Source organism: Phocoena sinus, chromosome 1 (assembly GCF_008692025.1).
Source record: "Phocoena sinus isolate mPhoSin1 chromosome 1, mPhoSin1.pri, whole genome shotgun sequence".
In the NCBI taxonomy this organism is placed as follows: Eukaryota; Metazoa; Chordata; class Mammalia; order Artiodactyla; family Phocoenidae; genus Phocoena; species Phocoena sinus.
Window position 1 is genome coordinate 150,889,964 of NC_045763.1, and position 14,966 is coordinate 150,904,929.

The 14,966-nt window shown below is 47.0% G+C and overlaps 1 protein-coding gene across 1 annotated transcript; it reads right to left on the bottom strand.

Annotated features, from left to right (window-relative positions):
* Positions 1-6,074: 6,074 nt before the first annotated feature.
* Positions 6,075-12,584, bottom strand: IL19 (interleukin 19). The gene is made up of 5 exons (XM_032608186.1): positions 12,441-12,584; positions 12,223-12,288; positions 9,487-9,639; positions 8,498-8,572; positions 6,075-6,170 (listed from the first exon to the last, which is right to left on the bottom strand). The coding sequence occupies exons 1-5, from the start codon at positions 12,582-12,584 to the stop codon at positions 6,075-6,077; spliced, it is 534 nt and encodes a 177-aa protein (XP_032464077.1).
* Positions 12,585-14,966: the final 2,382 nt, after the last annotated feature.

The following is a 14,966-nucleotide window of genomic DNA, read 5'->3' on the forward strand; positions in this document are numbered from 1 at the left end:
TTCGCTTATGGCACTTACCGCATGCCAGGCACTAAGTACTTCGTGAAATATTAACTCACTTGATCTTCAGGCAACCCTTTAAGGTAGGGATGATTTTTCCCTTCATTTTCCAAAATAAGGAAACTGAGGCACAGAGTCTTCTTAGAGCGTCTAGAAAGTGACCAGAGAGAGACATCCAGACCAAAGGCGTGCTAAGTCAAACTTATCTCCTGGTATGAAAGCTGGACTTTGAACCCTCGCCCGGTCCTGGTGCCTGGATCAAGCCTGTGCCTGCACAGAAAATGTCTCTTTCACAACATTCAGTCTCCACTGACGGTGGTTCCATGGTAGAGGCCTGAGACTGGGCTAACTGAATATCTTTCCGTAACAGAACTGCAAGTATACACTATCTCTAGAACTCATAATGACTTTTTAAGAATATATCCTCCCTGAAACTCCTTGAGCAAACATGATTTGCTGACCCCTGAGTCTATCTCCAGGAATGATCAGTTGGCTTCTGCCACTGAGCACAGGCATTTGTTCAGCTTCAGGGGACATCAAGTGATTTGGATGCAACAGGGATTGTGCTAGGCGTGAACAAAGCAAGGTTCAGATAGAGTCAAGGGAAGAGTTTCACACTGGCCTGAGTCTGTGACAGAGGGAGGGCGCGGGCAGAAGAGCCTTCAGGGGGTGGGCTGAGTAGCAGGAGAATCAGGAAGGCTGCCTGGAGCCTGGCCGCACAGAAACTGCAAGCACCCCTGTGAGGGTGCTCAGCTGAGAGCCTCCTGGAGGTGCAGACCCGCAGCACAGTTTGCCTTGTCTCACTTGCTAGCTTAAAAAAACATGTAAGAGGAAGGCTTTCCCAAAACAACAGTGTTTTATGGGAAATAAGATTAGAAAAGTTGAAAATCACTAAATAGTAACAAACATCATTTTAATGAGCACCTACTCTACACCTACTACGCAGCTACTATAAATGGTACCTTGAATCCTTATAACAATCCATGAGGCAGCTATCTCCTTAATTTGTGCCCATGTGGAAAGGGAGGCTCAGGTTCAGTATATTGCCCAAGATCACACAATAAGTGGCAGGACCAGGATTTCACACAAACCTATCCTCTTATCCATTTGGCCAAACTTCTGAGCAAGTCCGTGTTTCTAAAAGACAGGCTGCCCTGAGCCTGTGTGGCTGTCAGTGATCTGCTCTGGAAGATGGAAGGGGGATAGAATGTCCTCCAGGAGGAGCCCAGACTCGTCTGGGCCCGGAACATCCTGTGACACATTCAGAAGTCAGCCTCTGCTTCTTTGCTCTGTGTTGGTCCATAAATTTGTGTGTAACTTCACAGACTTGTTGCTGGCAAGTCCAGGCCCCTTTTTATGCACCTGGGTTTAAAGATCTGTGTTGCTGGCATGCAGTGTAGCAACTTGGGCTCTGGGTTAGAGAGCTTGGCCCAAACAAAGCAAGGAGGGAGCACTGGAGCCAGGAAGATCAGACCAGAGTTCACTTTCTGGACCTGCCGTCCCTCAGCTATGTGACCTCATGCAAGTCCTCCCACTTCCCCGAGCCTCAGATGCCTCTGCTGGTCCCATGGGGATGAGACCTGCGACCTCCTCAGCTCCCCTGAGACTTAAGTGAGGTCATATACATAAAGTACACGCGTGGTCCTGCCACAAACTATGGATTCCCTCCCCTTGCACCTGAACAGTGGAAGATGAGCCCTAGATTTCTCAAGGGCTCCTCCTAGGGGCTAATCAAGGACTCAGAAGGTATGGTTTGGGAGTGAATCTTATACTTGGTTCCTTAGCAGGTATTTATGAAGCACCAGCCCTGTGAAAACAAGAACAAAAAATAACAACACCAAGAACAAAAAACACAACTCTGTACCAGGCCCTCTGTGGACTCTACACAAGAGCCAGGACACATTCTTCAAGTCCAGAAGGAGAGCAAGGACAGGTAGACGAGCGAAGTGGTGAAAGTGAAGTGAGCAGGCAGGAGATATGGCGGTGGGGCTTCTTCCCCGTCAACAGTGCTTCTTCCCCCTCCCTCTCCTGCCCTATATCCTCCTCCTCTACTTTACAACCATTGATACAACACATTTATTTCCTGCAGGTACAGCTCCTTATGCCAGAAAAGCTCCTCTTCTCTTGTCCACCATGCATTCAAGGTGGGGTAGAACACCTGCGTTGGGTATTGTTAAAAGATAAACTGATGCATATTAAAAATTTTTTACCATTTTATCTGAGCCAAAATCTATTGGAATTTGCAGCACCAAACCGGAAGTGGTTAGGAGCTCTCTGCGATCAGAAGCCTGGAAGGACATATATAGAGAAGGTGAGGAAGCAAAGAAAGGAAGCTATTTGATTGGCTACAGCTTAAAGCCTAGTTTGGTGTTTGTGATTGGTCCTTAGCATTTTGATTTCATAACCTTGAAGCGTTTACGTGCTTAGATTTTGGTTTGCTTACACAGACCCACCAGGGCATTACAGCCACCTAAGGGTAACGGTCTCCTTGTTTAATTAAACAAATCCCAGTTCCGCAACTAACTGCGTGACCCTCAGTGTGCTGCTGAACCTCGCTAAGCTTCAGACCTCATCATCTGTGTAATTGGGTTGTTAATAATCTTTCCCGTAGAGGATTATCGTGAGGAGGAAAGGAGAAAACGAAAGAAGTTTTCACCTCGGTGCCTGGCGCATAATAAGTGCTCAACACCTGTACACTGTTGTTGACATTAAAGTTCATCCTGGAACCGGGTTGCCGGGATTGGAAGCCGGGCTCTGCTGCTTATGAGCTGTGTGACTTCAGGTGTTAACTTCTGTGCCCAGGTTCTTCCTTAAGGTTTAATGATCGGTATTGCTAACATTCAAACAGGGGGCCTTTTTCATTTTATTTCATTCTCACTTTTATAGGACTGTCATGAAAATTAAATGAAATATATATTCATAATATATTACATTATGTATATTTCTTAGACGACTGTCTGGCATGTGGAAAGCACTGTATGAATGTTTGCTGTTATTATCGTTTTAATGTATCCAGATCACGTATTCATGAAATGTGAATTTAACACTTACTAAGTGCCAGGCAGTGAAGAAACTGGACTATCCTCATGGAGCTTACATTTGAGTGGAGAAACAGATAATAATAAAATAGGATGCTGGGGAAGCAGGAAAGGGGTATAAGATGGGCTGAAGGTGGAAATGGGGATCTTTTTTTATATATAAATTTATTTATTTTATTTATTTATTTTTGGCTGAGTTGGGTCTTCGTTGCTGCACGCGGGCTTTCTCTAGTTGCGGTGAGCGTGGGCTACTCTTCTTTGGTGCACGGCCTTCTCATTGCTGTGGCTTCTCTTGTTGTGGAGCACCGGCTCTAGGCACATGGGCTTCAGTAGCTGTGGCACACAGGCTCAGTAGCTGTGGCTCATGGGCTCTAGAGCACAGGCTCCGTAGTTGTGGCGCATGGGCTTAGTTTCTCCATGGCACGTGAGATCTTTCCGGACCAGGGATTGAGCCCGCGTCCCCTGCATCGGCAGGCAGATTCTCAACCACTCCGCCACCAGGGAAGCCCCGGAAATGGGGTCTTAATGCTTAAATAGTATACCTTTTGAGTAAAGGCCTGAAGGAGATGGAGGTGTAAGCCGTGTAGGTGTCTGTGGGGAGCACACCTTGGGGAGTCACAGAAGATGAGAAATGCTCTAATGAAGCTCGTCCTACCATCATCCAGCCGGCTCAGGATGGACATCCAGCCAAGTCTCCTTGGGAAGGTTGAGTCCTCCGCAAACAACTCTGCTTCCTCTTAATAGTCTATTAATCCCATTCGTGCATAACGTTGGAGTGTTTTTTTACTCCTACCTTAGCTTACGTGTGTGTACACACAAACCACAAAGGCCCTAAGGTGAGGATATGCCTAGTATGTTTGAGAAACACGAAGTAGACCAGTGTGGTAGGGTGGTACTGAGCCTGGACAAGAAGTAGGGGACACAGTAAGAGGAAAGGGAGTTGGGAAGGCAGTATGTGCAGATATGAGGGCTTCTTAGGCCATCGTAATGCTCTGGCTTTTAAATGATAGCACAGGGGTCAGTATCCACATTACAGACAACTAAGGGTCAAAGAAATGTAGTGACCTGCCCCGGGCGAGTCATGGCAGACTTGGAACCAGACTGTGATTCCTGACTTGGCCACTCTTTACACTACACGTGCAGCCTCCCACCCTGCTGGCGCTAGAAGGGGCTTCACTTCACTTGTAACTCACAGCAACGCTTGCAGACTGGTGCTATTATCTCCATTTTACAGAAGAGGACATTGAGACTTAGAGACACTAAGTAATTCGCTCAAAGTCACATAGGATTGGAACCAGGTCTGTCTGACTTCAGAGGTCCTGCTCTGTCCACTAAAGCACGTTCTGTGAAATCTCTTTCCCAGGTAGGAATAAAGAAAAGTTGCTTCAGCCAGCCAGTTACAGTATAGATAGTGACCCAGGATAGTACATGTAAAGCACTTATTTCAGCATCTGGCACATGCAGGTGCTCAGTAAGTATCAGTTGGTACTGTCAGTAACCATCTGAGGACTGTCCACCTGGAAATTAGTGCCCATTTTGGCCAGAGCCCCTCTACTGAGAATCCCCCCTGCCTTGAGCTGCACTCATTCAGCTTTGTCACCATGACAGCCATCCCTTTGTCAGAAACACCCTCTCTCCAACCCCACATACATACCCATGCGGGATGAACTTAGGGTCAGAAAAGACATCTAGGTTGGAAGCAGCTAGAAAGGAATGAGAGAGAGAAAGGGATGCAAGCAGCTTTGGGCAGGAAAAAGCTCTTTGCAGGAAAGAGCTGTCTTCTTTGTCTTGTCACCGACCTTAACCCAGGCACCCCAATGCTCTACTCATCTCCTCCCTAGCACACCTTTCAAATCTTTTGATCACCCAGTACTTTGCCTAACTTGTTGATCCTTTCCGTAGATCAAAGAAATAGAAATGAAGAATAGGTAATCAACAGATGACCAGATCTCTTCCCCAGCTTCCCCTCCAGTAATCTTGCGAACAAACTTTGTGAACAAGATATAGCATCTAAAGAAAAATCAGGAGGAGTTGACGAGCCTGCGCACAGTGGGGGATGGCGGTGACTCTGACCCCCTAACTCAGTGATAAACTGAGATCACTTCCCTGTTTCCCTTTAGAAGCTTTCATGTCCGAGCAGAATCTTTGGAGGTGGTTTCTGGGGGATGCTGAGTCCATCTCCCCAGATTGCCAGCATTCTGACTGAAGGCACGTTTCCTTTCTATCAACATTTGTGAGTATTGATTTTGTAGAGCAGTGGGACCCAATTTCAATAACAGAGAGACAGAGAGAAAAGACAGAAACGCAGAGAAAGGGAGATCAGAAATGGAGTGGTAGCCGGAAGGAGTCATGATCAGAAGCCCTGTGTTCATCTTCTTGATCATTATGTGGAGGACAGGGTGCTGGATGGAGTCCGGTTTGAAACCCTCGGCACTAACTCACTTTGGGACTCTGAGTAAATTTTTATTCCTCTCTAGGTCTCAGTTTCCCCATCTGTTTCTGTTCTTTAAGGCCCTTTTAATTCTAACAGTCACCATTCATGGTTCCTTCTCCCTGGATCAGAAGACACTTCCACTAATTGGTAAAGAACAGAGTTTATTAATAAAATCAATCAGTACAATATGCACTACAGAATACCACTTAGATCACCTCACAGACACGGGATAGACAAGTTCACAATAAATTAGGGGGAAACTCACCCTCTCCCCACAGGATGGCCCACAGGACCTTTTGACAGACATATTTCATATAAATATGACAGTAGACTGCTTGGATACTTTCAGGTGGAATCAGACAGCTTGGGCCCAGCCAGTGAGACTTGTAGCTACAGGGAAATATGTGCTCAAACCTAGATTTTTCCCCTACAATACCTCAGCCCCAAAGAAGAGCATTCCAAATGGGCAGGAAGTTTTCCTCAAAAAGACCCAATTTGCATAAAAATGGAGCCTTCCCTAGCTCCCTCCCCTTCAAAGTTGGCTGTCTCCCACTGGAAACCTCTCAGGGGCTGTTCATCCCCCAAACTTAGATTTCTTGTCTTTAGGCAGCAGAAGTTCCTTGATGATTCTTGTCAATCCAGGCTAGCAAGACGTCCAGCTCTCCCAGAGACTTAATGGCAGCAGACCGGATCTCCAACTGAAACCATGGAAATCATCATAAGAACCTGCCTTTCTAGACCGTGTCATAGTTTTCAAATCACTTTCCCCACGTTCTGGTCCCCATGAGGTTTGCTTTTTATTCAACCATTATATCTGCAGGGCATACAGACCTCAAATTATTTTCTTAATAGGTGACCTAAATTGCTTTCCACAAACAAGCAGTTAAATCATGTCAGCAACTTATAAACAAAATGAAAAGGTCTTCATTCTTTGCCATCTGTTTTTCTTTTTCCTATATTTCCCAGAAAAAAACAACTTGCTTTTCTGGCAGTTCTGCTTACTTTCCTGTTCACATCAGTTTGCTTTAGTGCTTCTGTTCTCCCGGAAAGCCTCAATCCCAGAGGTGCCCAGCAGTGGGGAGGGAGAAGGTGGTGCCTCCACTGCACAAATTAAAGCACTGAAACCCCTAAGGATGTGTCCTACCCAGTGTGACACAGCCGGTCGGTAGAAGAGCTGAACTGGAACCCAAGTCTCCTGACTTATTCCAGCTCTTCCTCAGCAGAATAGAAGGAGATGGTAAGATCCAAAAGTATGTCCTGTGGAGCCAGATGGCATGGGATCGAGCCCTACCTCCATCACTTAGCAGCAGTATAAACTTAGTTAAGTTACTTAACCTGTTTGTGCCTTGCTTTCCTAAGTTATCGAATGCGGATAATGGCTCATAGCATTGTTGTGAGGAATAAGTGTGTTAATACATTTAGTGTGCTTAGAACAACACCTGGCTCATAGGAAGAACGATATGCGTTTCAGCCATTGTTATATTAGCCTACGGAACCTCTCCACAAAGAAGCAGAGGTCTGAACGGACTCCCCAGCTCCTTGTTATTCAAAGCATTGTCATAATTTGGGAGTGTGGTTGAAACACAGACCTACCAGCCAGAACCTGCATTTTAACAGAATCTCGAAATGATGCACATAAGAAACACTGCTTCTAACTCCACCTCTACGTGAGGTGTGCATTCAACATCTGCACCTACACGAGAAGCACTATTCTTCGTCACCACACAGGATGCTGATGTCAGTTACTGGCCACAGTGACACCCAGAAGGTAGCATGTTTCATGTATAACAGCTTACAGTTCTCTGGAGATCTTTGCTCCCTCTGATATCACCTCCATCTTAAACAGTATGTGCTTTCCCTCAAAACTTAACGTAGGTCTGATATGTGAGGGCATAAGAAAATGCTGGAAGGATGATAGGGAAGGGGAGCACAGGAAACTAGCAGATGAGGTAAGACCAACACACTCTTTGCAGACACAGAATTGGGCAGACCCGCAATAAATACTGCTGAGTAATCATTAATCATTAGAGAAATGTAAATCAAAACTACAATGAGGTATCATCTCACACTGGTCAGAATAGCCATCATCAAAAAATCTACAAACAATAAATGCTGGAGAGGGTGTGGAGAAAAGGGAACCCTCTTGCACTGTTGGTGGGAATGTAAACTGATACAGCCACTATGGAGAACAGTATGGAGGTTCCTTATAAAATTAAAAATAGAACTACTATATGACCCAGCAATCCGACTACTGGGCGTATACCCTGAGAAAACCATAATTCAAAAAGAGTCATGTGCCACAATGTTCATTGCAGCTCTATTTACAATAGCCCAGAGATGGAAACAACCTAAGTGTCCATCGACAGATGAATGGATAAAGAAGATGTGGCACATATATACAATGGAATATTATTCAGCCATAGAAAGAACTGAAATTGAGTTATTTGTAGTGAGGTGGATGGACCTAGAGTCTGTCATACAGAGTGAAGTAAATCAGAAAGAGAAAAACCAATACCGTATGCTAACACATATATATGGAATCTAAGGAAAAAAAAATGGTCATGAAGAACCTAGGGGCAAGATGGGAATAAAGACACAGACCAACTAGAGAATGGACTTGAGGATACAGGGAGGGGGAAGGGTAAGCTGTGACAAAGTGAGAGAGTGGCATGGACATATATACACCACCAAACGTAAAATAGATAGCCAGTGGGAAGCAGCCGCATAGCACAGGGAGATCAGCTCGGTGCTTTGTGCCCACCTGGAGGGGTAGGATAGGGAGGGTGGGAGGGAGGGAGACGCAAGAGGGAAGAGATATGGGGACATATGTATATGTATAGCTGATTCACTTTGTTATAAAGCAGAAGCTACCACACCGTTGTAAAGCAATTATAGTCCAATAAAGATGTTAAGATAAATAAATAAATACTGGTGAGTAAATGAATGAATTTGAATGGAGAGGAGGCTACCCAATCAGGCTCTGACATCCCATTTCCATCTTCCCCATCCTCTTCCCTTCCCTTACCCGATGGTAGTTGTCATGGATGATTCTGGTTGCATTGGTGGCCTCCTGCCTGCAGTGACACAACCTCTGCTCCTGCTGTGATCAAGCAGAGACAGCACCCATCAGAGGACCTTTCCACCCCAGCTCACTCTCACCGCCACCTCCCGCATGAGGAGTGATAGTTCTCCTTCCTCCCAAGGTGAGAGTCAGGTGAGTAAACCCAGGTTGGGGCAGAAGGGGGCAGTAGGGTCTGCGTGTAGAGTCACCCTGCACTTACCCAGGGCTGGAAAGGCCTGGAGAGTAGGTTCCAAGTCTGTGTGTCACCACCCAGTACAGCGTTAGGTAGGCACTCAATGAATATTTTGGGCCAGTTAATTAAATAATTGGTTAAATGAATTTTAATGTAAGTGGGATAGGGTCATGACCTCTTCTAACAATTTTAGAACCCAAGGCACGGATAGGTGAAGTAACTTGCCACAAAGTTACAAACGAAATCTTCAGCAGAGATGGGGCCAGAGTCCAGGCTTTCTCCTGGTCTAAGTTTTTGTTGGTTTGTTTGAGTTTGGTTTTATTTCTGAGGTTTGTCTTTAATAGATCACAGTGAATGAATAGGTGATCCTTAGGAGAGGCTATACCAGGGAACCACCCAGAGGTTAATTGGTATGGAAACCCCAAAGGGCCAGAGACAAAGAAACTAGGGTTATGCCTGTGATAAGCCCAGAATCCTCAGTATGCCTCTCTCACAGGCCAGCCCCGGCATCACTTAAGAGATGCTTTGACATAAGCATCGGTCACCACAGGAAGATTATCCATGAGGAAACTGGGTCTGGTGAGGAGGAAGCCCTGGACAAGGAGGGACCACTGGAAGAGGCTCCCAACAGCTCTCCCCATGGGCGACAGGGCCGGGAATTTCCGTTGAGTCCAGGATCCATTTCGGAACACTGACTGGGGCCAGCATGTCCCGGGTTCTCCCTGGGGCAGACGGAAAGCAGATGCTGCTGGTGACTCACACATCGCTGTAGACTCTTCTGCATGTGGAGGAAAGAGTTGGCAATGCTGCTGATTTTTCTCAAGATTTGGGGGCTCAGCTCCTGATGGTCCTTGAACACCCTGTCCACGTAAAATGCCAGGAGGTTCTTGGTCACGCAGCAAACATCTAAGGGCTACAGACACAAATTAGGGAAAGCCCCAGAGGCCCTCTTCTCTTACTATCTTAGAGATCAAAGCAGCCTGCTTGGGTAGGGGCAAGAAGGAGGGAGATAACTAGAAGTCATTTTTTAAAATTCATACTGCTCTCAGAGGGTCCTCTTAACCACACCAAAGCTACTTATGACAAAGGCACCAAGGAGAGATTGCCGTTCTTACTCTCTTTTTACATGGCCAGGAGATATATTCACAAGGGATGGAGCCCAGTCAGAGACTAGAATTCTCTCTACAGCATCTCCAACAAGTCATCCCTAACTTCGGCTTAACCGCTTCCATCAGACACCTCCCTTTTGAAAGGACCAATGTCTGAGCAGCTTTCTTGAAAAGTACTTCCTTACATTGTGCTGAAGTCTGCCTCTCTGGAACATCTCCTAGCCACCAACATGTGTTTATTCGATGGCTATTGCATGTCAGGCCTGTGCTGGGCACATATTCCTTCCTGTGTAATGACACTGTGTTTATCCTGGCCACCCTGCTCAGCTCTCTTCCAGTCTGTCCTTTTTTTGTTTTGTTTTGTTTGCGGTACGCGGGCCTCTCACTGTTGTGGCCTCTCCCATTGAGGAGCACAGGCTCTGGACGCGCAGGCTCAGCGGCCATGGCTCACGGGCCCAGCCGCTCTGTGGCATGTGGGATCTTCCCAGACAGGGGCCCGAACCTGCGTCCCCTGCATCGGCAGGCGGACTCTCAACCACTGCGCCACCAGGGAAGCCCCCAGTCTGTCCTTTTTAAACTTCAGGGATCACTTGGATGGAGCTGAGACGTGCAAGAATGGAAACTGACAGCTGCCGAAATGCACACATCTGGGCAGATCCTCCTCGGGCAGAGTGCAGCTGTCCCTAAGGGAAAGCTCCCGACTTCCCCAGGCACAGTTTAAAGCAGCTGGCCAGGCAGAGTTTCCTTCTAGCAGTTTGCACTCAGCCCTGAGAGCTAGAGCAGGAGATTTATGGCTCAGTCTGAGAAGGGAAGTGGCTACAGGCAGTGGTGCATTTATCTTCATTAGCATTAAAGCAGCAAAGCCTCCTTGGCCCGACAGGCAGATTTTCTGACGTGGAAACTCACCTTGCAACACAAAAACCCTCCTTTTCCTCTGCTCCTGCTAATTCCCCTAACCAACTGGGCAAAATGTTGCAACCTTTGTTTTATCAAGGAGGGAGAGGGTGGGGAGGGGAGAAATATGGCAAAGACCTGCATCCTCATTGACCCGTTTCCTTATGCCACATCAGCTATTTCTAGACCTTGAGAGGACAAAGAATCTAGAGACAGAGGCATGAGACTTGGGGGGTCTATTCCTGGCTCAACCACTAACTAGTCATTCTTTCTCCCAAGATGTCAATTTGGTCACTTGAAAATGATGGTTTGGGAACAAATGGCCTTTTGGGTCCCTTCCAGCTATCATATCCTCTGAGTCTCTTATACCATTGGCTGGAATAGCTTTCAGGAAGTGGACCCATGTGTTTACGATAAATAAATCAGGCCTAATACTGCCTAGAAGAATTATCTCGTGCAGAGAAGCCCAAGGAAAAAGTAACTCTTTGTGGATGTACCTTACACTCTGTCACATAAATGCCTGAAAGAACTGGATCTTTCTAGAATGCTTACAAGGTCTGGAGGAGCTCACTTTTAAAGGCACTTCTCAGTGGCCCCTTCTGTAAAGTGAATTATCACCTCGTAAGCCAACAGTTTTGTAACACACTCTCACCACCTCTCTCTGGACAAGTAGACTGATCCCCTCCCTGCTTTCGTGCCTCAAGCTGGCGGTTGTAAAGAACATCACCAGACTGTCTAAAAGACTTTGTGGCCATACAGTCTTTGGCTCAAAAACCTGCAGGGACTGCCTATGGCCGCACGGCACAGCCAAAAAAGAAAAAAAAGAAGGCCGAGGCTCAGCTAGTCAGTTTCCATTTTGGCCTGGCTTAAGGTTCTTGGTAAAATGACTCCAATGTATTTGTGCACTTCATTCTCTTCCACTTGCCTTCATGTCCCTCACACCACGAGCCTGGTTGTCTCATTTTTTTCGGCCGTGCCGTGCGGCTTGCAGTATCTTAGTTCCCTGACCAGGGATTGAGCCTGCGTGCTCAACAGTGAAAGCACAGAGTCCTAACCACTGGAATGCCAGGGACTTCCCCCTGGTTGCCTCTATGTCCCCTGACATGTATCCATTGATTTTGCATCCCCATTCTCCCCAAAACCCTTCCATCTCTTTTAGCCACTAACCCCAAGCCTACTCAGCTTTTAAGTCACTGCTCATTTTCTCAACTTCCCCATGAAACCTTCCAGAGTCACCCTAAGCCCTAGACATCCTGTCCCATTTGAGCGTGTGGCACCCCAATCACTCCCTGAGTGAACACCCTCCCATGGGGTTCAAGGTCGCTGAGACGCGAGTGCGCCCTCACGCATCAGTTCACATGTGAGAAGCCGGAGCATCAGAGTTCACTGGAGGTTAGGAAAGAGAAGAGCACAGGGTGAGGATTTCTCCCTCAGCCCTGCGCCACTTCACCGTAAAAATGACAATAGAGGGACGAGCAGACACAGGCCAATACCTTAACGCTGTCCAGGGTCTCCGATGTGGACAGGATGGTGACATTTCGGAAGGTGTCCTTAGCTTGCTGTGGAGGAAAACATAAGAGCAGACACAAGCAGTGAGTACTCCACATTCTCCAGAGATACAAAGGTAATGAGAAAGAACTGGCTCTCCACGTTAAGATGTAAAGTGAGGCACGCCCCCCCGCCCACACCTTCACCCCAAACCCGTACTCACAATGGCGTTTTTGATCCCTCGGAAACTCTCCTCCATACGGCGCATGTCCATGGAAATCAGACATCTCCTGAGACCTCGGGCATGCGCTGAGCACAGAAAGAGCATCACAGCCAGGAGGCAGAGAGAAACACCCTGTGCCTGCATGTCCTACAGGAAGGGATAAAGTCAGCTTCCCAGCCAAGAGTGAAAAGCAAGGAAAGAGACCCCAACCGAGTTCCCCTGTGGACCTCGCGGGGCAGGCCAGATGGCAGCCGAGAAAACAGGACTCAGTACCTCAGCCTGTGGACCTTGGGGCATGTGTCTCCTTCTCTGGATTTTTTTTTAATCGATTGAATGAGCCCTTCCCTGTCCCCCCTGCCCCCGCTCCACCCCTAGAGAGGCTGATCCAGTGCTCTCCCAACTCCCAGGGAGTAAATCGTGTGTAAATCACTCTCATGACTCAACAGGGCTCACTTTTCAACAGGGGTGAGAAGCATTGTTTCTAATAAATTAAATAGGAAAAACAGTGTTGGTAATATGCCCTAGGAGTTAGGCAACAGATCTGAAAAATTATAAAAGCACATTTTGTTTCTTTCTTTCTTTCTTTTTTTTAACAACTTTATTGGGGTATAATTGCTTTACAATGGTGTGTTAGTTTCTGCTTTAGAACAAAGTGAATCAGTTATACATATACATATGTTCCCATATGTCTTCCCTCTTGCATCTCCCTCCCTCCCACCCTCCCTATCCCACCCCTCTAGGTAGTCACAAAGCACCGAGCTGATCTCCCTGTGCTATGCGGCTGCTTCCCACTAGCTATCTATTTTACGTTTGGTAGTGTATATATGTCCATGCCACTCTCTCACTTTGTCCCAGCTTACCCTTACCCTTCCCCGCGTCAAGTTCATTCTCTAGTAGGTCTACGTCTTTATTCCCATCCTGCCCCTAGGTTCTTCATGACATATATATATATATATATATATATATATATATATATTCCATATATATGTGTTAGCATACGGTATTGGTTTTTCTCTTTCTGTCTTCACTCTGTATGACAGACTCTAGGTCCATCTACCTCACTACAAATAACTCAATTTCATTTCTTTTTATGGCTGAGTAATATTCCATTGTATATATGTGCTGCATCTTCTTTATCCATCCATCTGTTGATGGACACTTAGGTTTCTTCCATGTCCTGGCTATTGTAAATAGAGCTGTAAGCACATTTGGTTTTTATGTTTGCCCCCCAAATAGGCGACACCCTTTTGTTATAAACCCCTACTGTGTATCTGCTTAAAATCATTCCTTTGAAGTCAGCTGTGAAGATGTCACCTTCTGGAGAAGATGGGAAAGGGAGGTGCGGGGCATCTAATAACTAATTAGCCACAGTGAAGAGAGAGACCCCCAGATGGCAAGGTGGCGGCTTCCCCTCCATCACACACTGAGCCAGCAGGCACCAGGGACAGGTTTGCAGCTCGCTAGCCTCTAGGCAGGGCCAGACCTGAGATGCCTGCTCCCTCTTCTAGTTCTCGCGCCCCTCCTGCCTTTCTCTCTGCCTCTTTTCATTGGACGGCTTTCAATAGTGTCGTGTAACACACCTTGAGAAAAGTGCCCAAAGCATAACTGCACAGCCTGCTGAGTTCTCCTTCTCTGACCTTCTCCAGTACTAGCATGTTTCACAAACAGAGCTGAACGTGAAAGGTAAGTCAGAGGGCAACCCCTGGGAATAGACCAGGCTCTGCCCAGCCTCCTCCACGTGCAGACTGAGCACTCATTCCCAGCCAGGCCTGTGCTGCATAAACGTAGTGGGTGCAGCAGTGGAAGAGAGGGAGGCAGCAAGCACGGGAAGCCAGCTGAGGGGGCTGTGGACACCCCCACTCCTAACTATAGTTACAGCTGCTCTAGGCACACACGTGTGAGAGCATGAGCCACACCTGTCCCCGCTCCCCTTCTCCCACCCCGATCATCCTCGGGAATCCCAGCCTCTTCTCTGAGAAACAGCAAACCCTGCTTAGAAAACCATTTCTCCTTCTCTCTCCTTAACTCAGCGTCATTCTCAGTGAGGGCCAGGTGTAGGTTGAGACCTCACTGTAGAGCAGGCATTATGTTAAAGAACTTGATTTCTCTTTTTCCAACCTCTTTCTGACAAAACAGGAAAATAGACCCCATTGACAGGCGAGACTATAGAGTCCCCCAGAGCTCTATCCCCTCGAAAGGCAAATAAGGTGCTTCTAGAGAGCCAAGTGACTAAAAGGGGGCACAGTTTTTCTTCTGACAACTCTCAGAAGCAGTGGGGCATTGCCGGTTCATCCCCTGCTGGGAGCCTCACAGGAGAAAGATGTGGAGAAAAAAGAGGTCCCCCTTAGTTTGGTGAGGCGACTCCAGACATCTCGGCTGATTCAGGTAACAGTAGTAGCTAACGTTTATCATATGTGCCATGTGCCTGGAGCTCCATGCCAAGTATTTTCCACAATTATCTTATTTAATGCTCACAACCACCCTATGTGGCAGGTTATGTTTCTATCCCCATTTTACCAAAGAGGG